Source organism: Aythya ferina, assembly GCF_964211825.1.
Source record: "Aythya ferina genome assembly, chromosome: 5".
Lineage (NCBI taxonomy): Eukaryota > Metazoa > Chordata > Aves > Anseriformes > Anatidae > Aythya > Aythya ferina.
This window is the reverse complement of record NC_140301.1, coordinates 40,225,863-40,252,909: the sequence shown is the minus strand read 5'-3', so window position 1 is coordinate 40,252,909 and position 27,047 is coordinate 40,225,863. Positions and strand designations below refer to the sequence as shown.

Sequence of the window (27,047 nt, the reverse complement as noted above, 5' to 3'; positions counted from 1 at the left end):
TGGCACCGGCTGGCTGAGGCACCTCCTGTCCGCACCTCCACCTGCGTGTGAATCTACCTCTCCGTTACCTCACCCTGCTCGTCTTCTTTTTTTTTGCTAGGGTCTGGCATAAATCCTCAGGACTGAGCCAGCCAAGGTGCTGAGAGTCCCTGAATTCACTCTGTGTGACACCCATTTTCCAAGTGTTTGTGTCAACTACTTAATCTGGAAGGGTTTTTTTATCAGATTCCCTGAGGAGAAAAAAAAAAAAAAAGTGTATATATATATATACACACATATATATATGGTGTTTTTCATCCTGACATAATATTTCTATCTGACATTTTGAAATATTTAGAAATAGAATGTGTTTATTTAATATCTGCACAGAAAGCTTCATGTAGCCTTAACTTGGCTCTGTCTTTTTTTTTTTTTCCCCACAAAACCCAAGTTATAGTGATATCTAGGTCTCAGGGCTTTTTAAATAAGCCTGCCACAAAAGGCTAAAACAACAGCTTCTGTCTTTCCTGAGAAATCCTAGTGACAGTGATACAGACAAGAGGGAGGACTGAGAAACATCCTGCTGTATATACCATGTCCTCCCTCACTGTGACTCTGAAAATGCTATGGCCATCAACCAAATAACGACTAAAACATCTTTATCCTAACTTATTACATGTCAGATATTTTTATGTAGAATTTCTATGCCATTCCCATCTCTGATATTGTTTGCCCATCCTCTTTAGCCTAGAAACATGAGCAGATAAAAATAATAATTAAAAAAAAAAAAAAAAAAACTTAAAAGGAAACTTTTCTTAAAGAAAACTTTAAGAAAACTTAAAACTTAAATTTCCACGTCCTCAAATCTCACTCCCAGCTGTGGGAGTATTCAACTGATAAACTGAAGACCGCCAAGGACATGTAACCTCCTCAGTTTGGAAGAAAAATAACAGCAGGATGACTTTCAAACAGATGCACTGAAAGTAATTCAGTGTTTTAATTTCAAGAGTAATCAAGTACTGTGTTGAATGTTTTCAGAAAAATGCAATGAAAAGACACAATTCCCAAAGTCAGAACTTTAGGAGGTCTAAGAACAACAAGAAAAAAAGAGACAGCTGAAACATTTGAAAATGCTTAAAAGGGAAGAAGGAAGAACTGGAAAGTTTAGAGTACATATAAAAGGTATACAGTATTTTTAATCAGTCATTAGCACAATTAAATTTCATTATATAGTGACTCAATCCAATGTTTTAAAATACTTTTAAGTCTTGCAGCTGCCATGATGGCACAAACCACAAAAAAGTAAAGAGAGGCAATAAAATAGAGCAGAAAATTGGGTCCTAATACTGTATGTACACATTCTGAGAAAATATATTATCTCCCATTATTAGTTTGTACAGAAATAGTATTTTATTTTTCTTAATGAAGATTTTTTAGTTTATGAGTCAGATTTTTTAGTCAGCAGTGCATATCCACTGACGGCAACTCACCTTTTCTTTGGGAAAGTATTCTTCCATAATGCCTAGGCAGCTGAGAAGAAACAGTATTCCATTCCAGTTTCTTTTTCCTCTTCTTCCAGTGAATCATATTGACTAGCCATTGCATCAACATTGTGGTAAAACTTGTAAGTAACAATTTTGTTGATCTTGGAAGACTATCTGTAATAATTTAAATAGTTATTTGGCTTAAACAGTATCAAAAGTTCCAGAAAAAAAAAAATCTCAATACAGGAAGTATATTTAAAGTACATTTGTATCTCTGGCATCTTGTTCTGTTCATAGTTCTTGACTTCACAACAAATAAAAAGAAATAAGTTCTGAATATTACCAAAGTTTTAGAAGATAATTTTTTACAGCTTGACTCACCAAAGATTTTTTCTTGACTATTGGTCAACCTTCCCAAAGAGAAATCACTGTGGTTTTAGGTTAGCAGGTTTTATTTCAAGTGATGGCTACAATGGTCACATACTCCACCAGGATGTTAGATCCGGAATTCAGCATTAAATCTCTTTGTTACACGTACGTGGTTTTGGAAACACCTTAAAACAAACAAAAGTCATCGGAGAGGAGGAGTTAAGGTTGATGATTGTTCAGAACTATGTTAATACAAAGGAGAAAAAAAAAAAAAAAAAAAGCTACTGCTTCTTAAAACTTAGAACTACTTAGAGCTACTCTGATCTACTATATGGGTGGTGGGTAGCACTAAACTGATCTGGCACATTATTAAGAATTATTAAGGAAAAATAATATACAATTTGAAGTTTTGCATAGCAGAATTTGAAAATATACAGTCCAAATTATTTAAACAGTTACAGCATTATTCTTCTGCTTTTCATCTGGTTTGCACAGAGTAACCCACTGTTGTGCTAATGGTACCTCAACTTTCACTTGGGATATGGACACTGACAGGCAATAGTATTTGGATAAACCCTTACAGCAACAAAATGAAAGTTTGCCGGAGTCTTCCAAAACTCAGCCTACACTTACAATTACAATTAACTGTTACAATTACGGTTAACTGTTAGACAAATAATTTCAACCATAGATTGCAAAGCATTTTAAGGAAGGGTTAATTCTTATTACTACCACTTGTCCAGAGATGGACTAAGTATTAACGGGTGAGTTTGACAGAACCATTTGCCAAAAGTAAGGTATTTGAGAATGAAAGCACAGCGCCTGAAAGGGGTTGTTACAGGTTTACAAGGTAGCACAGGAAGATTTGACGGGCAGTGAGCTGGCACTGCTATTTTCTACAGTGCTCTGGGGCTGAATTCCTTCGGTGTGCTGCCGGGGCCGCGCAAGCCGGGGTCTCCTCAGCGAGCAGCCCCGAGGGGTCGAGCGGCTCCTAAGGGCCGCCCCGGCCCCATGCCGCCGGCTCCGGTCAGGCCGAGGCCCCGCCGCCGCTCCGCCTCCCTGAGGGCGCAGGGCCGCGGCTCTCTCGCGAGAGCGGCCGCTGAGGAGGAGCCGAGCGGAGCCGAGCGCGGGCGGCCGCAGCCATGGAGTCGGCGGTGGAGGAGCTGATGCCGCGGCTGCTGCCCGTGGGCGACTGCGACCTGCCCGAGGACTTCGACCCCAGCGTGCCGCCCAGGACCCCGCAGGAGTACCTGCGGCGGGTGCAGTGAGTGGCGGCGCCTCGGGGGGCGGCGGGGCTGGGCGGCTGTGGCAGCCGGGGGGGGCTGCAGCCGGCGGTGCTCGGCTGGCCGCTGGCATCCCAAAACCTGCCCGTGGGATGCGCGGTCCCGCTTCGGGGCGGCTGAGGAGTAAGCAGGCTTCAAGGACGCTAGTGCTGTCGCGTGTACAGCCAGTAGTAGTTCGTTTGTTGTTTTTTTTTTTTTTTTTTTCCGCAAACTTCAAGATTTGTGCAGGTGCCATATCTCGGGGATATTCAGTATCTAACCACCTGTTGCAATGACGGAAAAAAGGCAGCACTACAATTTGATTTTGTAGGATTGAAGCGGCTCGGTGCCCAGATGTGGTCGTGGCACAAATAGACCCCAAAAAACTGAGAAAGAAGCAAACAGTGAACATTTCAGTAAGTCTGGGCTCTTCAACACCTTTTGCTTTGTTTTAAGGAACAAGTAGAGGGAATTTGTTAATATTATATGTGTGTGTTAATTTGGGGGAATTGTTGGCATAAGTAAACCAATAGCATTGCTAGATTTTTAAAACACACACAGAATGAAATTGAATGAAATTGAATTTCTGGGTTTGAAGTTGACTGAAGTTGAACCTGTTGAATTCCTGGATGACAACAGTCTGTGTAACTGATTTTAAACTGGTAATATCCATCCATACCACCTGATGTACAGCAGACATTTACAGCCTGAAGAAATCAGATGTTGCATTACATTTTACAAAAACTTTATCGTATCAGCATAAGGTTTGGAAGAAAGCCTGTATTTGAATTCTAATATATATCTAGGGTGAGGTAGATAGTAAATACACCTAAGATTTACTGAAGTTGAAATTCTAGCACCAATTTTTCCTTTTTAGTAGAATATTTTATTGAGATTTACCATTACAAGTAGATTTCTGTTGTCATGTTGACCTGTTTGTCTTTTTTTAATCTGCTTTCAAATAGTTCGAGTGACCAAGTGTGTCTGTCTTTAATAAAAACTGTGTCATCTGAAATTTAACTATTCAATTGCTCAATAAAAGTTTCTAATACTGGTGTATGACTATGTAACTTGCAACCATTCTCATAATTTTTCTCCTCTCTTTGTAATGGCATTCCTAAAAATTTGTAAAAAGACTAAAAAGACTTCTTTACATTAATTCTCTTGTGCTAATCTTTAAAGAGGGTGTATCTACTCAGCTGTCAGAGTTAATTTCCTAAAACATATTTTTTCAGTCTTTTGTCTTGCTCAATTTATTATCTGAGCAAGTAGAACTTCTAAGATTTGTAGCATCTACCCAAGATAAGGAAACAGCACCCTTCTTTTTATTTACAGGGAAATTAAGGCAGAACAAGTGCTAAAAAGATGACCTTAAGTAATTCTTTGACAGCACACTTTGAATGCTTGGTTTTCCTTCTTTTGCATATGAAGAGGAGTCAAACAGGATAAATTTTGTCTAGACCAACTGTCAGATCAGTCTTGCATGTTCTCCTGAAATTACCTTTTTTTAAGTGAGTACTTAAATCCTATTTTTATCTGCTGGTAAACTTGACTAATTCTCTTGTTCTTAAGAATTCTTTTTATAAAGCTTTCTTTACACTGTAATTATTGCCAGTGTTTCCTTAGATTTCCGGATGTCAGCCTGCTCCTGAAGGATACTCTCCAACACTCAAGTGGCAGCAGCAGCAAGTAGCCAATTTCTCAGCCGTTCGTCAGGTACAAAATGGTGTGTGTGAGGGAGAGTGGGGGGATGTTTTCAACTTGCACTGTCTACATAGAGCACGTGCTTTTTTGGGAATGACCTTATCTCTTATCTAACACAAATTGTAACATTTCTATACTGAAGTTGTTAGGCAACTGTATTAACTTCTGAAAAAAAATATGAGTATCTACTATGAGACTTTTAAATTTCTGATGAAACTTCTTCCTGAGTGTCATGTTTAAAGATTTAAAAAAAAAATCTTCAAACACAGCATAAATGTCTGTGTTTAGACTGAATGATACAGACTAGTTGAGGGAGGACAGAAATCACTGATGTTTTGCAGTTACATTAAAACCTAAGCACTATCAGGAACGTTCTGTAAAACTCAACATCAACTGAATAACAAGTGGATTCTAATGCACTGTGAGATTTGTGTACGTAGAACACACAGTCCGTTTGGGATCCTGTTGGAATTTGGGGGAACCTGTTATGGGGAGAAATACTGAGTTGGTAAAATGTTATTTGTAAGGTTGCAGTATTAGTGCAGACTTAATCTTTCCTATTGCATTTGTACCTTGCTTTATCCACAGTTCAAACAGGGTGAAATGCAAAAGATAATAACGACATGTAAAGTACATCTCCAGTACTGCTGAAGGAATGTTTATAATGCATTGATACTGAATTGCACTGAAGCTGCTGTGGCATTGAGCTTTGTATGAGCTCATTTACCGTTTTTTTTTTCAGGGAGGTAAATCAGTGAAGGTGGAGATGTGTGCTACCGCATCTATATTGCAAACACTAACTGAACTAACTCCTATTTCTACAAGGTGTTGCGTTACATACTGTGTATTAGGCACAATCTTAGAGTTTAGCAGAGCTAAAGAAATGGACATCTAAAGACGCATTCATGCTACAGATATTTTTTTATACACAAGTTGTCCTCTCACCTGTACCAAAATTAAGATGAAATACGAGACTATCCTAGAAAATACTTAAGAGAAAAGGGCATCAAAAGTCACTTGTCACATAATGCATCAGGTGTTGTTACTTACAGCATTTTTAGAGGTCATTTTTACTGCTAGAGTAAAAGTTGGGTTGGGTAAAAATATTTCCAGTATCAAAAGTTTGCTCTGCAATACAGAAAACCATCAAGCAGGCCAATTTCTACGTTCTAAATTGTTTTACATGGCATCCCTCTCAGAGGAAATATACAAGGAAAGTGTGTTTGCAATTCTGTAGGCATCAGATACAGAGCACTGTTTGAAGCAGGCTATTGGCTTTGTTTGCTCTTTGACTAATCCAGTGTTGTTTTTTTTTTCTTTTGGTAATAACAAGCATAAGAAAAATCTGTAAGACTAGTAGAGCTTACTACTTCAATTTAAAGCTTTACGCAGCAGTCTTAAAAAAAATCCTTCAACTTTAACATTACTTCAAAAAAGCCTTTACAAGTAACAATTACATTTATATTAAGAAGATTGAGGAATATTTAGCCAGTACTGCCTTTAATGATGTATAGAACACCATAAAAATACTTATTTATGAAGATTAAGAACAATGAAGAGCAATTATGGCTAGGAGATAGTAACTGTAAAGTTAAACTGTGATTTGGCTTTGTTTTAATTACTCAGAGTCTGAACAAGCACAGAAGTCACTGGCGGTCACAACATTTGGACAGCAATGTTAATATGGTGAGTAGAATTCATAACAGTTCTGTGTTTTTTCTAGTCATTAAATTTAATTGTGTTTGGTTAATCTTGCTGTACTGTTTAATGCAACAGCTTGTGAATATTACCATGTTAGTTCTTCAGTGTCTTCAAGACAACAATATTTCACAGTTTTAATTTATTTTTATTTACTTCAGCCAAAATTAGAAGATGAAGAAGGATGGAAGAAGTTTTGCCTGGGTGAAAGAGTCTACTCAGAAATAGAGTCACGATCTGATAATGAAAATCTAGGAATTGATTACATGAAGGTGAGTATAGGAGTTCCATCTAATTTTCAGCTGCTACTTTCACAAATAACTACCAGGAACAATGCTACTGCTTACTACCAATTTGTGCTAAGTAAAAGGCAGACCATCCTGCGAGCCCAGTTAAGACCCATTTTTCTTCCCTTTTAAGTGGAAGCAGAGTGAAGCAGAGAACAAGTCTATCCCTTCAGTCAAGAAGTAGGAAGAGTTCCCTCATTTGTTCCTAGCTAAAACACACTTCCTAGCTAACTGACATGAACGGAAAGCTTTTTCCACAGTCTGCTTTAGTGTTTTGTGAATGTGGTTTCTGTGCTTGTATGTGCTACTCTATGAACATGCCCTTCACTGCATCTTTGTTTAAAAAAAAAAAAAAAAAAAAAGCTTTACAAATAACAGCAAAAGCAGTGTTTTGATATCAAATTTGATTGGACCTTATCTTAAACTCGCTTGAATATTTTTTCCATAAGTATCAAAGCTCAGAATAGAATTCAAAATCTTTACAAATGTCTGAATGTCACATTAAAATGCCATTTTTAATTTAGAACTAAAATGCAGAAACATTCTTATAAATACTTTCCAACCTGACTTTTTTTCAGGTGGGCTTTCCTCCTTTGCTGAGTATTGTAAGCAGAATGAATCAGGTAAGCCTACCTCTTACAATAGCATAGTGGCCTAAGTTATTACTTCCCATGTTCCCTCTGCTGCATAAATCTTACCTATTTTTTTCAGTGTTAGAGGAAGTAATTGTTTATTATAACTGCTATTCAATGTACACTTACAAGGAAAACACTTGATCTCACCTTTAACCACAAACACTTACAACCATTCATGGTACACGTTCACTAGTAAAATTGTATTTTCTTGCTGTAATTGCTCTATAGAGCATTTTAGTGTTTGAACTGCTGTTGAATACCCCTTTAGGGGCTTACAGTATTTTAAGATTTCTCCTTTAGTGTTTTAAGTGCAGTTCTTCATGCTGATTGTCAACTCTAACATACATTGCAAGACTAGAAGAAACACATTTACTCTGTTGCTCGCTAGTCACCCTTACAGAGAAACAGTCAGTCTGTCTTTTTTTCTAATTTGTAGTTATTTATCCATAACTTTTTATTAACACAGAAAATTGCTTTATATAAAGGTCTTTATTTTTCAAAAAGCTTTTTTCAGGAACTGCTGCTATAACACTTGCTTCACCCTTAGGTCTAATTTCAACCTGAACTAAATACCATATAGAATTACATTTAAGTGGAAATGTGTAATGTCCATATTTAAAGACAAAAATCATGGTTGTTTTTATATAGTATAATACATTGGGTAGAAGGATAGCAAAACAAAACTTTGCAGGTATTAGATTGTCTCTTTCTGTTCCTCTTTTGAAGGCAACAGTAACCGGTGTCTTAGAATACCTGATAATCTGGTTTGGAGAGAAAAAATTTACTCCTGAACTGGTAACTATTTAATTTATTCTAACTACTTGCATGTGATTGCTTTAAACAAGGGATAAATTGTGCATTGTTTTCCCTGAAGTTATTTTATTTTCTAATGAGATCTCTAGATGGATGTACTGTATTCAGTTGCTTTCAAAACTCACTTGATTAGATACTAGGTTTAACATTCACACAACTTTTTGGAAGGCTAATTGAAAACACAACGGATTCGGATGTTTTAGGTATTGCTAAAACCCCTCCGTTTCATTTGTTTTCCACACTAACCTAATCTTCAAGGTCAGAGGAGTATTAGTGCTGTGGAGAGAAGAGGGCCAGACTCTAGCAGCTTTGAGTCTGACCAATTTAAGTTGTCAGTGTGCTGCACGCTGTATTTGCCAACATCTCCATTTTACAGTTGGGAGATGCATGGTAGTCTGCAGTAAGAGATGCATTTAGTCTTCCCATGCGCAGCACAGACCAGAAAGCTTATCTGTGTTAGCATGGAAACATCTAAAACATCATGGAAAAATCTAAAATCTAATTTAAAAAAGGAAAAAAAAAAAAAAAAAAGAATGATGGGGTACAGTACCATGTAGTTGGCCAAAACTAGGTTAACTAGCTGTGTAATGTCATCTTACCTACCGAAGACCTTGGTAGGTGCATCTCATTCAGTACCACAAAGTAAATGAGTAATAAAAAATTACTTTGATAATACTAAACACAGTTTCACTATTTTTGAGTTACTTAAAAGCTTTTCATGTTCTGTCTTTGATTCTTAGTTTATTCTCATAATGAGAGCCACTAGACACTAGAATTAGTTTGAGAAGTTAGACCGACAGAATTTAGGTTTGTAGGGATGTGGTAAAATTCAGTCAAGTATAAACAAAGAATTCATTTTCACAGTGGTATAAATCTTAAGTCTGACCTAACAGCATTAATACCGTAAAGATCTGGCTTTATATGTTCACTCTTCAGGAATATTTTTCTATAGTTTGTGAAGTTAAAAATTAATAGCTATGTAATAATCTTTAGATGTTACTAAACGCTTCCTTCAGATTAATAGTCGAAGCTGTATTAATTTATATCTTACTCCAGAAAAATAGAAGGAAATCCAGGACTGCTGTTCACAAGAAGCTTATCTATAGCCATGAGATGCTACTCTGCAGTCTTTAATTTGGCTTTCAAACTCTTCAGTTCTGGCAACATTTAAAGGAATCTTCAGATTCAGGTTTTTGAGACCTACGCTCCAGACCTGCTACGTATAACAAATTTCCTTGTGTAGAACTTAAGAAAATACCTGTAATTAAAATACTCTTATTTAAATTCATACAGGGTAGGTGGTTTTATGCATTGTTGGCATGCCTTGAAAAGCCTTTGCTACCTGAAGCTCACTCCCTTATTCGACAGCTGGCAAGACGGTGCTCAGAAGTCAGAGTACTAGAGGTAAGATTTAATATTGTGCAGAGGACTGTTTCAACTTAGCAAACTATTAAGAAAACGATTTTTCAAGTCTTGGTAAGTAATTTTTCACGTCTGAAACCCGCTTGAGAATGAAGGGATTACTACAAGCACATAACACAGCAGGTAACTGTTTTTCTATTGGACATGGTTATCAGCAGAACTGTTTTGGTATTTGTTTCTCTTTCAGGAGAACAAGAAAGAAGAGCAAGTATCTGCTCTGAACTTGATAATCTGCTTAGTTAGCAGGTAATGCAAGTTACAGATCTAAAATGTATGTCCAGAATGAATGTGTGATTACCCTTTTCCTAACCCAGATTCCTTTAAAGTGGAAGTCCATCCTAGTTCTCTGGGTGTATGTAGCAAATATACTCAGCTAAAAGGACTTAGGCTAAACCTGAGGGTAAAATGAAGCTAAGTAAAACGGTCAATTTCCTTGGATGAGCTCCCTGAACCATGAAGCTATAAATATGACAGGAAAAATAAGATCTAGAAAGCAAGCAGTCTAACAACTCAAAGCAAAGTAAGGAGTAAGTTGCATTAGAGGTTCTCACCATATTCCATTTCTCTCCACTAGGTATTTTGATCAACGTGATTTAGCTGATGAACCCTCCTAGACTGTTTTTGGAATACCAACTATTTTGTGTTGCTGTGGTATAAAGAGCGTTACCAGACATTGTGCAGATCAGACCTGAAGTACAATACAAACCCTTCAGAACACCCTCAATGTAACAACATATTTGGCACAGCTAAGAATAACTTAAGCTGATCTTTAGCATGAGATTGTTAGTATCTCCAGTATCATCATCATAAAATGGTCAGTGAAGTGTTTGTCATCATTTCTCAAGCTACTGTCTCAGTAAACTACATTCTCCATTAGAATTTTCTACCATCTGAGTGTTCCTGTGGACACTGCCTTAGATAAAGACTTCTAAGTTTAAAAAAAAAAAAAAGATGTTACATTACAGATGAATGTTCTTTATCTAACACACACCCCTTGAGGGCTTTTTTAATAAAACTGAAGCATATTTTAAGTGTTCTTAAATATTGTGGCTGTTCTCATTCTTCATAGTATTTAAAAACTGCCTTAGTATAAAAGCCTACACAACTAGGACTAAATGTGATTTTTCAGGCATCAATTCCTGAGCTTAAGTTCTGCTAAGCAGTTCAACTATAGCCAGTGACTTATTGAAACAATTATTTTAGTAAAATATAAAAGACTTCTTGAGTAATAATACTTATTACTTCTTAGTAATAAGCTACAGAAACCTGGGAAAACAGCACAGTTGTATTCAATGCTCTTTAATAGAAGCATTTATTAAACAGAAGGAACAAATTTATTTTCTGTCTAGTATCTTGACAAATATATTAGCTCATCATTTTGACTTGACTTCATATATACTTAACATGGAGTGATTTGCCAATATCAGCATCTGCTTCTGGTAAAATCCAAGGTAAAAGAACTCTGAATTCTGCTGGTAACAGCAGACACTATACAGTATTGAATTTCACAATATACAGGAAGCAGATGTCAGTTAAGTCCCTGACTATTTAAAAAAGACAGATCATTAAGCACAACATGTTATTGATAAACCTTTAATGCATCTTGAAATTATTGGTATTGTTCACAGTAATCTCAACTATCAAGTGAAAAATTAAAGTGCATTAATAGCAACTATAGGAGTTTAATTCCGGAGAAGCAAATTACAAAATGATTCTGTGTGTTGATACTGAATATCTACCATGTTGCATAGGCCTAAAATGGGCCTTTGAAGTGTCCATCTATTAGGCACAGTGCAAGTTAGTCCCTTTAGTAATAGTTGTAGCATGTTAAAAGCAGGGTGAGTTGGCAACTGAAGAACCCATTAAATGCACTCAGCAAGAATTAGCTAATTCTCAAGCCTTATAATTTCAAACAAATCTGAATGTGGACAACATTCAGGTGGACAACAACCACAGCCTTCCTGTAAACTACCCCTATAAGAGCCCAGTATTTTCAGTCACACGGCTGATCCCTGGTTACTCTTATCTTTGCTAGGTCTATAAACAGTGGGACAGATTGAGTTTGCCTTCAGATGTTTCCGAACTGTTAAATTTTTAAGTTATAACTATCCTGAACTAGCATTCACAGTACATGAAAAGATCAGAACTTGGTCACATATTAAGCTCAAGTATAATAAGCCCCTGATTATCATGTTTATAATATACAGCTTGTAACAGCTATCTGGAAAAAGCTCAATCCATTATAAACTTCAGACCTCCCTTAGAGATTAAGGAAGAACAGCTTCCACTGTTCCTGCCCAACCATGCAATTGGACAACATACACTTATTCCAACACAGAAGGTAGTTAAAACAGACAAAAGTTTTGTTCAAATATATTATTTTGTAACTATCTTGTTAGTTACTGGTCTCAAAGCAGAAACTGATTCAGTATCATGAGGCATTCTCACATTTCTGAAAGTATAAGTCCTGACCCTGCCAGCAGAAAAGTCTTACAGCAAAATTCATTAAAAAGTTTAAACAATATGTTTTCATGCTTACCTACAGCAAGATATGTATTGTTATACAAATCTTGTAACAAGTAGTATCTAGCAAACCCCAATATCCTCAAGAGTCTTAGTGATGTCTTTATAGCTTCTTGCAGGCCTAATCATCTTCCTGTACACACTCATTACAGAAGTGAGTTGTAGCTAGCAATTAAAAACAATTATGTTAATATTGAATTTATGCACAACAGGCTAAAACAAATTGCCATCTTTGCTGAGTCGTAGATGACCTTGTCTGTAAAATTCTGATGCAAAAAACAGATTTTTAGGTAGGGGGGATATGCTGTTATTTTTGTTGAAATAAGTGTTCTTTCCTACTGCCCTATGTAAGTCCTATAAAAGAACTAATCCTCCACTGAGCACCATTAATGAAGGCTGAAGCAATAATTGCTTCCTCGGAATAATAATAAAAAAGCAATCACTGCCTCATAGTTAGGAGTGCATATGCAAAGGCAGCAGTTTGGCATTCATGTAAGGTGACACAAAACACACTTTTCCAATTGAGTCTTGATTGTTTTTCTTACTCAGTTCTTAAAAAGTGCCCATGGTCTGTTCTGGTACCAGAAATCTTTTGTTGAAAACTTTTGAGTAGACAGTTTTTACCCAAATAGACATTAATACCTTGGTATAGAATCGATTTCATACCAAGATACGAGGATAGCATTAAATTATTTTGATGAACATTTATTATATACTTGGGAATTCTCCTGCACATTGCTATAATTTACAAGCTACGTACAAAGCTGAACCAAGATACCAAAACCACAGACAAAGGATTTTTAAGGTAGATACCCAGATTTGAATGTGCCCTACATCTTCTGTATCATCACCTGGAATTTACCTGCAAAGAAAAAGCCAAGTTGGATCAAAGTATCAACATTAGATTTATTTTTCCAAGTGATTAATACCTTATAACAATTTTGTTAAAAAAAATACTACAGAACATCTAATTCTTACAGCTAAGTTGTGAAATATCTAGCCATGATTTAAATTTAACATTTAAAATCAGCTCTTATTGAACAATTTTTTTTAAGTTGTTGCATGTCCCACACTACAGCAGTTTTGTCAGCTAAGTTCGTATTATTTTTGCTAAGCCTATAGAAATTTTCAAATCCATCTTAATCAGCTTGTGTAGTCACAACAGATTTCAGTTACTACCTTTCTTAATGATTTCTGTAAATAAAAAGCACATATCTAGTTGTTTTTATCTTCAATTACTCCAATAGCCTCCAGTACCCTTACGTATCTGATGCTTCCAAATGCAAACATAACTTTTAAATTTGGTTTTCCACTTAATGTCATGGAAGTTCACCATCCATCAGTATTATCGTAACAGTAAAGCACAGTCATCAAGTCAGTAAGGAAAGTTACCAAGCGAGCTAATAACCTGAATACTGAGAACTACTTACATGCAGGCATTGATGAAACTTCAGCTGTTACAATACTTTTTATTCCCAAATTCGATAGGCCGCCTCTGATTAGTCCACAGGTAAATGCTAAAAACTAAATAAAAAGTCACATTTTAAAGAAGTTTGAAGGGTGAAGCTTGTTGCAAAAGGTTGGAACTAAGTAATGATTAACTGAAGATTTAACATTTTGACATATAAAATTATGGAGGTTTTGCTATCCTCTATCAGTGCATTGTGACAGTGGCAGAAGTTTCTCCCTAACTGCATGCAAAATACAAACACCAGTTCACTGACTTTCCACTTGCAGTCAAGCCAGCTCCCACCATCAAGTAACTCAAATATGAAAACAGCAAGTTTCAAAATCGCTATTACTGTTTCTTGAACCATAGATCAAAAACACTGTTCTGAAACAAGGTGCATTTCTAAAATTAACACAGTTTTTGAAGATTTTTGAAGACTTAATTTCAGCCTCCCTTTTGGAGAGTTTGTATCCATCCAACTACAAAATTTCAAGCTAAGAAATCAAGATTATTCAAATTAAACTCATAGACCCTAAGGATAAAAATAAAGGGTACCTTTGGTGCGTGTTCTAAATACTGCTTTCCTGCAGACATTTGTGTCAGGAGTCGAAATTTATTATCCTGAAGGACATAAATACCCTGTTAAAAAAAAAAAGTTTTTAGTAGAATATCCAGTAACATGTAGTCTGCATTTTACCAATCAACATCACCAACAAGCAAACCTTTGGAAGTTTTTCAGCTGTTTTGTACACAGTTATATTCAGCATATTCAGCAGTGTATAACTAAGTAGCTTAACCACTGAAAAATGAAAATATTCTTCAAAATAAAAATGACTTAAAGGTGGCCATTTAAATGCATTTAAATGCAATCCATCCTATTTAAATGCATGTTAAGGCAGCAATATCATTTTCCCACACTGGTTTTCTACTGAAGTGTATTGGGAGATGCATGAAAAAGTTCCTGTATGTGTTAATTAACTGTAAGCATTACTGTCCTGTCAGTTTCTAACTCCACAACAGTACATATGAAATTGACAGCATTTAGTCTTTTCAAACAGTGGCATTAACTGAATCATAAGCAATTATTAAATTGTATTCTCCAACTATACACCAACATGAACCTTAACAAATGCTTTTTAAAAATATATAAATAAAGAATATTTGGGGTTTCTTATCAGGTAATTAGTTTTAGAGCAAGACAAACACAAAATGCCGTAGTAACTCAAAACAGTCTTATTGATTTTGTCACTGAAATATTCTATATCACTCGTACCTGATGATTGGTCCTGAGGTTATCTATTTGTTTTTTGAATACAGTTGTCCAAAAATCTTTGCAAATGAACTTCATAATATCTAATTCATCTTTGAATCTGGCAGTATCTTTTGTAAACCTAAGAGAGAAGCAAGAAACATATCAGTAATGAAGGTACACCCAACAACTTGACAGTGTCATTCTAGCATTGCTCAGCTTTCATCATGTATAATAACTTAAGAGTAACAAGGTGTTATCTTAATATCTGAAGCAATACAACAGAAAAGATGTGTTTGAATTACACGATCATTAAAGACAGCTGAAGTGCAGAAAGACGGAGAACACTTCATAATGTTTATCTTCAACTAACTATCGAAACACACAGCTCACACCTCCACTACTGTGTGGAAGGGCTCCTTCAATACCAAAAGAAGCACTAAAACATAGGAACAAACATGTAAAACTTGTTCCAGTTTCCTAAAAAGCAACCTCTTTCCCTTGTTCATTTCAGAATTCTCCCCCTGCATCCTCCTTGAGGATCTTCATGTGGCACTAAAGCTTCACTTTGGTCAAGGAAAACATGACTTCATGAGCTCAGGATCCTCTACACAACCCCTGACCAAGGGCACTGAAGTGAGGTGTGCAGCAAGTCACCATGCACCCTGAAAGGGCCCAGGGAGGTGAGGAGGTTGTCACAAAGCTCCAAGGACCGAGTGCTTTAGGAAAAGAAAATCCTGGAGTAGCCATTCATGAAATTATGTTTAAAAGAGAGAAAATCATGAAAAAATCCTACCAGAAGTAGGAAACGCCGAATAACTAGGCCTACAAAGAAAAAGTGCACTTATAAAGGATTATAAATAACCGTGAGCCCTGTGTGATTGCTTTCATGACAGAAACACATAAAAAAACGTGGTGTACGGGCAGGGGCGCCAGCAGGAGCGAGGTGTCAGGAGGCGCACAGCGGCAGCCCAACCCTCGCTGTGTCGCAGGGAGCGGGCAGCTCCTGGCCCCTGGAGGCTGAGGGGGACAGGGCAGAAAGCAGGCGGGGGCCTCGCTCACCTCTCGATCAGCCCCTGCCCGACGCGGAAGCCCATGCTCTCCAGCTTGGTGGTGCAGCGCCCGTTCTCCTGCAAGACACAAGGCGTCAGCCCCGCGCTCCCCGCCGCCGCCCGCCGCCGGCCGGTCCCTGCAGGCGGTCCCCGTCCCCGCTCACCCCTTCGCCCTGCTCGGCGGCGCGGTACAGCCCCGCCACCATCTCGCTGTGCAGCAGCAGGAACAGCGTCTCGTCCGCCATCTCCGCTCCCCCCTCACGCACACCCGGCGCCACGGCAACGGCTCCGCCGCCGCCGCCGCCGCTGCCGGGCCCCTCCGAGCCGAGCCGCGCCGCCCTACCCTGCCCTTTCCGGCTGCCGCCCGGCCTCCCCAGCGCCGCCCCGCGGCCGGACCGGACCCAAGCGGAGCCGATCGCCCGCCGCCGGCACCGCCTCAGGGCACGGGGCTGGGAGGGTGCAGCGAGCGGGGCGCGGAGCCCCGGGGGGAGCCCGCTGCTGAGGGGGGTCAGGAGTCAGAGAGACGGAGACCGCTTTTTATTACTAATAAAAATGTACGCTTATGGTTTTTATTATTATTTTTGTGCGTGATTTGGGGTGGTTTGCTCAAAAATGGATTCTCGAGGCCCACGGGGCGCTGAGGCCCGCTGCAGGCGCTGAGGCAGGGCCGAGCCGCGGACACGCAGCCCGTACCGCAGCGCCATTGCTAGGGCTTGCGCCCCAGCCCGCCCGCCCTCGCCCTTCAGTAACGCCCGCGCCTATTGGTTCGCCCGGCATGGCGGCCTCTCAAGGGGAGAGGCGATTGGCCCCCGCCACGGGAAAGTGACGTTGTTGCTTCTCGTTCGCCGGGAGCGACGTCGCTCTGGTGGGCCCCGCTCGGTGATTCGTAGAGCTGGCGAGATGAGCCTTCCCCCGATTGGCTCACCGCTCCGTCAATCCGCCTCCGAGCCCTCTGATTGGCGCGTGCGCGCGGCGGGCCTCCCCCGAGGGGCGTTCCCTTTCCCCTTACGCCTTTCTATTGGCTGCGGGCGGACCCTGCGGCCTGGGCGGGGCCTCCCCGTTACCCAGCGGTGCCTCGCGCTGAGCCCCGGCTAGGCCGCGACGCGCTGCGGGCGGGATGGCGGTGGCGGTGCGCGCGCTGCAGGAGCAGCTCGAGAAGGCCAAGGAGAGCCTCAAGCACGTCGATGAGAACATCCGCAAGCTCACGGGCAGGGACCCCAACGATGTGAGGTGAGCGGGGCCCGGGGGGGCGGCCCGGGGACAACCCAGTTGTGGGGGGGTCCCTGAGGGGCCCCCCGGTTGTGGGGGGGCGAGGGAGGTGATTCCGTGAGGGGCCACGCGGGGGGTGCCTGAGGAGGGGTCCCGGGGAGGCCCCGGTGCCCGCTGCCCGCGGGTTCTGTGGAGGGAGGGTCTCCGGGGGGCTCCCGGGCAGAGCCCGCTGACGGTGCTGTCTCCCACAGGCCCCCTCAGAACAGACTGCTGGCCCTCTCAGGCCCTGGTGGAGGTAGAGGGCGAGGGAGCTTATTGCTAAGGTAAGGAGCCGCGGGAGGCGGCCGCCGGGTTCCTTTATCCTTCCCTACGGCGATGGTTTGCTCTCTTCCCCGGTCCCTTTGCTCGCTGTGAGCTCTGAAGAGTCGGTGTTTTAGCAAGCAGGCACGAAAGCTGGGTGGGAGGCCTCCAAGGGCATTTGGAGTTCTGTATCACGCACTGAAATTTAAGGGATCCTCTCGTTCTGAGTTGCACCAGTTCTGAAGCCTGTTTTTCCCGAAGCTTTCAGCCCTTTGCCTGAAAATTGAGGTGGAACTTCGAAATGAGGGGGGGCATTGTGTGGGGTATCTGGGACGTTGTCTGTTTGACACATCTCTGTAATGAAGGAATTGATAGCTTTTCTAGGAAGAATATAAAGAGTTAAAATCAACAGGAATTTCAAAGCAGTGATAGTAAAAGCACTTGTGTTTTGTTGTGGATTTTCCATTTTTTTCCTCCTCCCTCTCCACCCCCAGTAGAGTGAGAATGAAGGACTGATTTTTGTTCAGGGATGCCTACTTAATGCTTTATGTGGTGGATTTTATTTTTTTTTTGTTAAATTTCAACATTAGATTGTTGTATAGGTCATAATTCTGAAATTTGACAAATGGGAATACTTGAACCTAATGGAGCTGCTTCTTTGAGTGTAGCTACTCATTTGAATAAGTGTAGAAATTCAAATTTAAATTAGTTTCTCAACAAACATTATGTTTAAATGCTTTATTGTAGCAATTGCCATGTGATTACAGAGCTGAGTAAAACTTATGGCTTGTTCTGAGGTCAGGAGTGGTTGTTTTTTAGGCGTGGATTCTCGGATAGTGGAGGAGGACCCCCAGCCAAACAGAGGGATCTTGAAGGCGCATCCAGTAGGTAGGTGCAAAAACTGATGTAGAGAACTTGTGTTATTAGAATGAGAGTTTATAGCAGTAAACTTAAATAGCAGTTCTTAATTCTAAATATCTTATAACTGCTGACTTTAACATGTAATCTTTGAAGAAGACAGTAAAAGACACATGAGAAATGTTTTTTGATTATAGCAATTGTCTATGGTGAAATCTTTCCAAATCCTATGGCACTATAAAGATTCTTAGTAACGTAGAGATTAGAGTGTCAATATATAGATATAATAATTCAAATACTCTTGCACAATGGAGATGAGACGTAAATGCACAATTTAGTTTGCACCAGATTCAAGGCTTTGTGCTGTCTTTAGAATCACTGGGGGAGGGAACTGTGTGGGGAGTTCAAGAGCTTTGTGTGTTTATAATAGATTCAAAATTCAAAGGTGTTAAAGTCTTCCACTTGCTTTAATGAAGAGTGCTTTTCTCCTGTGTATTTTCTCTAATGCAGTGGTAAAGCAGTTTTTGTCCCTTGTCCCTCCTACTGATAACTCCCCTTTTAACTTACTAGACCTTTTTGTTGCAGGCTGTAGTGTATTGGGCAGAGTTTTCTGAATATACTTATGGAACTAAGTGCCAGATTCTAAAAGCGTGATTAAAAACTTACGGAATTCTGTTTTACTTGGTGTACCATCTGCTTACATTTTGCTTAGTAGCCTGGATTTGTTGTACAGTAGACACAAATCGAATCATTACTGAGGTTTCCCTTTTGCTAACCTTAATGCGTACAGTTTGACAACAGACTCAGATTTCAAGCTTTCACAACTGGATGCAAATCCATCGACTGTGGCTTTGATTATAGTGAATTGCATTCTCAGACCACTTACATGCAATGGTAGTTCTTGAAAAAGCAAGGCTTGCTTTTGAATTTGAGTTATACAAAATGAATATTTTGAAGTGGCTTTACCAGTAATAAAGGGCTATGCCACAAAGATGAGAGTGAAGGCTGAAAATAACTTTTATTTACAGATTGCCTTGTTGTTCTTTGTTTAAAAACTTCAGCTTTTCCAAGTACTCAATTCCCAACTAAGTACTCTGTCTGCCCTAACCCATTTTCCAGGTATTCGGGTAGATAATTTCAGTAGCATTTTGAATTTGAAAAAAAATCATACTGACCTCTTTATCTTAATGCATTTAAATACTTCTTGTATTTTCCTTACACAAATAACCATTTTAGAGATTCTGGAAAAAAAGAAAAAGGGAACTATTCAAAAGTTAAATAAGGTCGTAATGTGGGCTCTTCCTTTTTTTAACTTCACTATGCAAATTGGATCAAGAGTTAAACCATTTTTTCTCATTTGTCACAATCTATCTTTTTTTTTTTTTTTTTTTTTAACACCAGCAATAGATCCTGTCTGCAAAAGCTCTACTTACCTCCTCGCTGCTCCAATGACAGATTTTACTGGAATCATTGGTTGTACTAACTATACACGCTGACTTGTATTTTCTACTGTTAGAATAGGTGCAGTCCTTAAAATATGTTTTCCAATGACCACTAATGCTTTTTCCTCCCCAGGCTGGGCGGAGAACGCCGGACAAGACGAGAATCACGCCAAGAAAGCGACGCAGAGGATGATGATATTAAAAAGGTAATAGGTGACAAAAGGGGCTGTACAGAAAAGAAAAAAAAAACATGCTTACCTGGAACATGAACTAAGTAGTTTTTGTTGTTGCTGTTGTAGCCTGCGTTGCCATCTTCTGTTGTTGCTACCTCCAAAGAGAGAACACGTCGAGACCTAATACAAGATCAAAATATGGATGAAAAAGGAAAACAAAGGTATGTAGAAATTTCTTGTAAGAACTAATGGTGGTGCTTCTAAGTGGTAGTCTAGAAAATAGTTTTAGATTTGAAAAGAAATATACAAATGGTGTCATATATCAAAATACGGGGTTGAAGAGGAACCAAAATGGTATAAATTTGGTTTCAATTAAAAAAAAAAAAAATAGTAACAATGCATCATTCATTTCACGTAGTTGGCAGATAGCCTGAGGAGCAGAATCTCTAAAGGAATACATGTAAGTTTGCTAGTGTTATTGTAATGGGTCATCTTTAAGACAACTTCATTGGCAACTTAACATTTTGGAGAGCTATAATAGGAAACAAAACGGGAATTTGAATCTGGGGACATCCACTCTGTTGTGCTTTGCACTGTAGAAAATTCTGTAAGCGTGTCTTGGAAGTAACCAATTGTTCCTCAAGTACCTAGAGAACCTAGTGAAGATGCATCTTAAAAGACCAGTTATAAAGTCAGGACAGGTGATTCTTCAGTACTTATTTTGTTGACTGAAGAAAGCTTTGGGGTGTGGGGTTTTCCTTTTTGCAGAGTAGTTCCATCATGTGTTTCTTTTCTCTTAATACTTTCAGGCTTGTTTTTGTGCATACAGTCTGGCTTTCCTTTTGCCTCCTTTTCTTTAGATTATTCCTACTTATATAATTTTTCTTAGATTTTTTTTGTGTGTGTTAAGGTAGCTCACTGCTAAAGTTCTTATTGAGATGTAGTTGTGTTGGGAAGAGGTGCTGGAGAAGCAAGCTTGCAATTGTATCCTACATCTTGGACTCTGCCTGCTTCAGTCTGCAGCTCACCTTGTGCCATATTACCTTATGCTTCAAATATAGTGAGGGCTGGAGTAATGAACTATAGCAAGCTTCTCTGATAAGGACCAGAGATTAATTTGTACAAAAAATGGCACTTAAGTTGATTTTTTGCAGTTTACAACATAACTAACAGACTGTTGCTTCCATCACCTACTCCCAAATGTTTTCCTTACAGAAGGATTTCAGAATCCTTAGTGGACTTCATAGAGTTTCTGGCACATAAAGTTTGTTTGGAATGGCAGGTTTTAGCATTTTCCATTTCAGTAGTCTTCTGGGTAGATAAGGGTAAAAAAATAACCACTTGCTCTGTGTATGACTTATAGTAGAAAGAGGTTCTTCAGGAGGACAGCATCCAGTGGACTCTGGTTTTGCTCAGGTCCATCTGGGATGTCATACTCTTGCCCAAGTAATCCATAGCTTTCCATTCTTTATCCATTATTATTTTTGTTTCTATTAAAGTACCTTTACCTCTCCATGCTAGGTATGTACCACTGCAGTTGAGCTTTGTGGTACTGAGAGAAGAGAACCCTTTTCTTTTTTCTAACTGTGTGAAAGGTCAAGGCAACTACTAAGAAAGTCGGCTTCTTGCTGTAAAAGCACTACTTGAGGTTAAATAGAAAGAAAGAGAAGGTGAAATTCAGCAAATTAGTTGTTTGAAAGAAAGGAATTCCTTAAGAATTTTACTTTAAATTTTCTCAAAACAACTGATAACTTGATGAGAGTAATTGTGGTTTCATCCGACAGTTCAATGTCTCGTTGTATAAGATATTATTAGGTAGACTGTGGCAGATAATCTTTTGCTCCCTTGTGGCTCCTTTTCTCCTTAATCCTCTTAGTGGGGTGGGAGTGTTCTTCCTCACACTGTATTTACTCAGTCTTTTTGTCAGTTCTCGCGTTTTGGATTTTTTTCATATTTACTTAGTGTTGTTTTTCTCATATGTGAAATGTGCAGGCTCCTGATTTTCCCAGTGCTAAGTGTGCTGCGTTACGAATAAGAGCTGTGTCTTGCTCTTAGGCAAAACATGATATGTCAGTGTAAATTATATCTTCAACTGTTGGCACAGTCAGTTTGTGTTCTATTGTTAGCAGCCTTGACTGGTACTAAGCCTTTAAAAATAAACATCTCTGAGGTGGGAAAGTTTCTTTGATTGTGTATACAAAAAAAAAATCTCGGTACTTGAACTGAAACTCAAACTTCTTTTTGTTGTGTTTTGTTTTTTTTCCCCTCAGGAATCGACGTATATTTGGCTTGTTGATGGGCACTCTTCAAAAATTTAAGCAGGAGTCCACAGTTGCTACTGAGAGGGTACTTATTCTTAATTTCATCAAATTTTTGATTGTAAATAATAAAGCAAAGTGGTGTGATTAAGCTGCTTTAAATAGGAATGAAAATTCCTGTGGTGTGGGTCACAGGTGTAGCAAATTGCTAAGAGTGCAAAAGGGTTTTTCTTTTCTTTAATTTAGTGGAATTAGGGGTGGGAAAGCAGGAAAGGCATTCTTAACATAATTTCATGACCTTACAATGCCTTCTGACCATTGCAGAAGTGGTAAGGCAATATTTGGGGTTTTATTTATTTATTTCAGTTCATCTTTAAAACATTTAAAATACAAAATAGATTTTCTTTTTTATTGACATTATTTTAGGAACATTTCAAAATAACCTGGAATTTAATCAGGTAGACTACTGTTCGTAGGCTATTTCTGTGACTAATGGTATTGCTGAATCAGTGCCCACCCTGATGTGTTCTGGGTGTTTAAATTATAGCCAAGTATACAGAAAGGCATGGCATTGTTATGCCTTCTGTTTGACTACAAGTGGCTGTTTGCCCCATAGTACAGATAATAAGCATTACTCTTTTTATAAATGAATATATAATTGTACAGAAGCAAAGGTTTTGCATAGCTTAGTGGTAACTTCAAAAAAAAAACTTACATCTGGGATGGTGGTAACTTTATTCTTAGTATGACCTTTTGAATTGTGAAGGTCATTGTATTTCTTACAGTTAAACTAAATGGATTATTCAGTTAACAGTAACCTATAGATTATAAACAGTGTTTTAAATGTTTATGGAAAAAAAAAAAAACTACTTTCAGCGGTCTTGTGGAAGCAGACACAAATCTGTTTAAAATCTCTTCTGTGTGGCTTTAGTGTAGCTGACTTGCGATGTTGATATTGATTACCCCCAGATTCAGTATTTGGATATCCAACTGCTTTATCTAACTAGCACTGTAGTGCTTGAAGAAGACCAAAGTTCTTTGTTGCCTGTTTGCCTTATAATAGGAAGCTATTGCAAGAGATGGTCTGGAAATACGGAGTCCTGGTATACTTCATATTAGTTTGTTTGCATAAAAAGATTTTGAGGAGTTCCTCTTCATTGCAGCATATTTCTGAGAATGTGTTGCTTTCTTCATACATAAAATCTTGCTATAAGTCAAAGTGGAAGCCCAAGGAATTTTATGACACAGCTGTTTTTTGTCCAGGCACTAAACTATATATATAAATTTTTAGGCAATTATTTTATAATCTGGACATATGGCTGTCTAGGACATAGAGACAGGACACTCCTCCTGCATTACAATAATATAATTAATATCCTCTAATTAATGACAACAGTACTCAGAGTATTTGCAGTGTCATTTATTTTGTTGGTCACAAACATCAGCCTTTAGCTCTTCATTTGCTTATTGTCTTTCTTCCCTCCAGGCAGAGTTCCTGAAATCTATTTTTCTCTACCATTTGAAAAAAAAATCTTACAGGTCATGTTGAAAATTCAAATCCACAGTGAGTGATAGAAAGGCAGATAGCCATAGGGGCACATTAATTTATAGTTAACCACCACAAAAAAATTACGCACCAGCAAACAATGGTGCTCTTCCTCCATTACATGTAATTTAGTAGACTTCCTTATTTGTTTTTTTTTGTTTGTTTGTTTGTTTTTGTTTTCTTGGAATGCCCTTAAATAATTTTAGTTAGACCAAACTAGAATGCTTTTCTTGATTTAGGAAAAATATTAAGGTAGTTCTTTATTTATCTTAGCAAAAAAGACGACAAGAAATTGAACAAAAACTTGAAGTGCAAGCAGAGGAAGAAAGAAAGCAAGTTGAAAATGAGAGGCGAGAACTGTTTGAAGAAAGACGTGCTAAACAGACAGAGCTGCGGTTACTGGAACAAAAGGTTGAGCTTGCTCAGTTGGTAAGTCCTAGTTTTGCTCTCAAATCTTTCTCTTGTTTAGAATGTATTTTCTTTGGTGTCTTAAGGTCTTTTCTTTAATTTCTCAGCAAGAAGAATGGAATGAACATAACGCCAAAATAATTAAATACATAAGGACAAAGACAAAACCTCACTTATTCTACATACCTGGCAGAATGTGTCCTGCTACACAGAAGTTGATGGAAGATTCACAGAAAAAGATGAATGGTAAGTGGTCTTTAAGATACAAGACTGCCTTTGTGCTTGCTTTCTTTTGGTGTCTGCACAAATTTAAGTCTTTGTGCTTAGATACAGTAATTTCATGCTCAGGACAAAGTATATATTCTTGCATGGATGGTCATCATAAATAACAATATAACTTTTTCAGTGACTTAATTTTGTTGGTTGTGCTCTGATTCTCTTACAAAAAGTCAAGAGGAATATACATAAACTCAGAAGTATGTGTTTAAAATGTCCTTATTGTTAACTTTAGTATCTAGGTGTATGCCAGTGCAACAACTTCCATTTTAAAAAAGGCTGTTTTGATGGATTGGAGACCCGAGGAAATGCAGGTTTCTTTATAGAGGGCTGGGAAGTTTTGTCTTGAGCACAGTACTAGAAGTTTATGATTAATTTTTTTTTTTTTTTTACCTTTAATGAGTGTTCATTTCTTTGTTTCACAGGATGACTATATTTTCCTTTTGCAAAACAATTTAAAACACTGCGGGTGATGGTAGTCCTGTTGTTCTTTTGATTAAATGGAGCTTATCTTTTTTTTTTTTTTTCTTTAAAGAAGTTTTCTTCATTGTCTGGGATGGGGGATAAAAGAAGCTAACTCACCTGTCTGAATAGCTTACATTATTAAAACTTTCTGAATGTCTAATCTGCTTTCTGCTGATTTTTAGTGTCCTTTGATCACCTTAGGAAGAATAACCTTTTTATATACCAGGGAATGTAGGTATTGTTTTGACACACTGTTGGAGTGATTTTAATGACGTTTAAAAACTGTTAGCTTAGATTTAGGATTTTACTGTTCTGATACTCAGCTAAGCCGATTATTCAACTTGCTTTGTTTTATTAAGTTAACCAGTGGTCTTCTTCATTATGCATGAATGGCTTGCAGAATGAATAACGATGCAGTTCTTAAGTTAAAACAATTTGATAACTTATTAGCTTATAGTTAAGGAGAAAATAGACTTCAGCTTCTCCAATTACCTGTCTGAAACTGTTATTTTATCCCCCAGCACTATTTGAAAGCAGGCGCAATGAATTTGCAGAGCAGATTAACAAAATGGAGGCCAGGCCCAGAAGACAATCTGTGAAGGAAAAAGAACAGCAGGAGGTGCAGAACGAAGAAAAGAAGCAAGAACAGAACAAGGAGCAGGAAGAGGGTAAGGTGGCTCAGCAGGTGGAAGAGTTGGAGACAGGTAATCAGCACAATGATGTAGAAATGGAGGAGGTAGGGGAGGAAAAGGGAAAAACAGGTTCAGGGCATAGTGATGCAGAGAAAGAACAGGAGGAGGAAGAACAGAAACATGAAATGGAGATTAAAGTAGAAGAGGCTGCTGAGGTGAGGGAAAATGACAAGCAACAGGATGGTCAGCATGAAGAGGTCACAGCTGTAAAGGAGGAAAATGAAAATACTCAGCCAGTGGATAATGAGCAGGATATGGTTGAAATCAATGAGGCAGATAGTGTAGAACCTGTAGAAAATGAAAATGGCAAAGTGGAAACAGAAATGGAGTGTGATGCTCAGCCAGAAAAATCGGGTAATGCTCTTTCTCCTGAGAAGGAGAAAGGTATCAAAGCAGAAACTGAAGCTGAAACTGAAGAAAAACAGGAGAAGGCGTCTGAAGCTCAGCCAGAATCTGTGGCTGAGGCCCCATGTCAGCCGCAGTCTGTGCCACTGCCACAGTCACCTCAGTTGTCTCAGTCCGTTCAGGATGCAGAGCCCCAGGCAGACAAGGATGAAAATGCTGTCATGTCTGTAAAGGTGGTCGAGGCACAGACAGAGCAGAGTCAGACACTGAGCATAGAAATTAAAACTAAGACTAGGAGTAGAAGCAGGGGTAGGGCAGGGAACAAAACTAAGAGTCATAGTCGTAGTAGCAGCAGCAGTAGTAGCAGTAGTACTTCAAGCAGTACTACTAGTGGGAGTAGTTCCAGCACTGGCAGCACTACCAGTCGGAGTAGTTCCAGCAGCAGCAGCACTACAAGTGGAAGTACTAGTAGGGACAGTAGCAGCAGTAGTTCTAGCAGTAGTGAAAGTAGAAGTCGGAGCAGAGGAAGAGGTCATAACAGAGACAGAAAACGCAGGAGGAGCGCAGATAGGAAGCGAAGGGATGCTTCAGGAGTAGATAGAAGTCACAAGTCCTCAAAAGGTGGGAGTAGAGATACAAAAAGCTCAAAGGATAAAAGTTCAAGATCTGACCGAAAGAGATCTATATCAGAAAGTAGTCGGTCAGGCAAGAGAACTTCACGGAGTGAAAGAGACCGTAAATCAGACAGGAAAGACAAAAGGCGTTAACAGAAGAGACCAAGCTTCCTTAGCCTAATCTTTGCAGCAGAAGATTATTTGAGTTGAAAGGATTCCTTATAAGGAGGAGGAGAAGGCTGCCTTAAGAATTGCATGCTGTAAAAAATCTTTTGGAAAAATGCAGACTGTTTACCAGGCATTCTTGTACTTTTTACATAATTTTGTAAAAGGTTACCTACCAAAATTATGTGAAGTTCCTGAAAATGTAAAAATAAAAGATTAACACTCCTTTGCATCTTTTTTTTTTTTAAATATCCTGTACTCATTAAGATCCTCTGTATATTTTAATAGGTAAATCTTTAAGTTGGTGTGATCACTTCTTCTGTATCATAAACTGTTTTTTTGTAGAAATAAATGTGCATTTTAAATAAA

At 38.8% G+C, this 27,047-nt stretch overlaps 3 protein-coding genes and 1 long non-coding RNA gene across 9 annotated transcripts; 2 read left to right on the top strand and 2 right to left on the bottom strand.

Annotated features, from left to right (window-relative positions):
* Positions 1-22: 22 nt before the first annotated feature.
* LOC311438233 lies at positions 23-1,604 on the bottom strand. The gene is made up of 2 exons (XR_014694019.1): positions 1,470-1,604; positions 23-230 (listed from the first exon to the last, which is right to left on the bottom strand). It is a non-coding gene; the product is annotated as an uncharacterized lncRNA (long non-coding RNA).
* A 1,302-nt stretch (positions 1,605-2,906) lies between these two features.
* Positions 2,907-10,695, top strand: GEMIN2 (gem nuclear organelle associated protein 2). 2 transcript variants are annotated; one of them, XM_084522397.1, is made up of 10 exons: positions 2,907-3,096; positions 3,426-3,510; positions 4,721-4,810; positions 6,425-6,484; positions 6,658-6,768; positions 7,362-7,406; positions 8,145-8,213; positions 9,525-9,635; positions 9,841-9,899; positions 10,228-10,695. In XM_084522397.1, exons 1-10 carry the CDS (start codon positions 2,975-2,977, stop codon positions 10,265-10,267), a joined length of 792 nt encoding a protein of 263 aa, XP_084378523.1. In that variant the 5' UTR covers positions 2,907-2,974; the 3' UTR covers positions 10,268-10,695. The 2 variants fall into 2 exon arrangements, with proteins under 2 accessions (XP_084378523.1, XP_084378524.1); XM_084522398.1 differs by lacking the exon at positions 7,362-7,406 and having other exon boundaries at positions 6,658-6,772; positions 8,110-8,213.
* Positions 3,958-16,411, bottom strand: TRAPPC6B (trafficking protein particle complex subunit 6B). 5 transcript variants are annotated; one of them, XR_014694018.1, is made up of 8 exons: positions 16,092-16,277; positions 15,938-16,005; positions 14,900-15,017; positions 14,182-14,265; positions 13,607-13,700; positions 12,990-13,038; positions 12,193-12,341; positions 3,958-5,280 (listed from the first exon to the last, which is right to left on the bottom strand). XR_014694018.1 is itself a non-coding variant. In XM_084522400.1 (7 exons), exons 1-6 carry the CDS (start codon positions 16,170-16,172, stop codon positions 13,007-13,009), a joined length of 477 nt encoding a protein of 158 aa, XP_084378526.1. In that variant the 5' UTR covers positions 16,173-16,277; the 3' UTR covers positions 4,398-5,280; positions 12,990-13,006. The 5 variants fall into 5 exon arrangements, 4 of the variants coding, with proteins under 4 accessions (XP_084378527.1, XP_084378526.1, XP_084378525.1 ...); XM_084522400.1 differs by lacking the exon at positions 12,193-12,341 and having other exon boundaries at positions 4,398-5,280; XM_084522399.1 differs by lacking the exon at positions 3,958-5,280 and having other exon boundaries at positions 11,231-12,341.
* A 555-nt stretch (positions 16,412-16,966) lies between these two features.
* On the top strand, positions 16,967-27,047 carry PNN (pinin, desmosome associated protein). The gene is made up of 9 exons (XM_084522396.1): positions 16,967-17,157; positions 17,388-17,459; positions 18,256-18,324; positions 19,870-19,942; positions 20,036-20,130; positions 22,180-22,255; positions 23,987-24,142; positions 24,229-24,367; positions 25,384-27,047. The coding sequence occupies exons 1-9, from the start codon at positions 17,045-17,047 to the stop codon at positions 26,664-26,666; spliced, it is 2,076 nt and encodes a 691-aa protein (XP_084378522.1). The 5' UTR covers positions 16,967-17,044; the 3' UTR covers positions 26,667-27,047.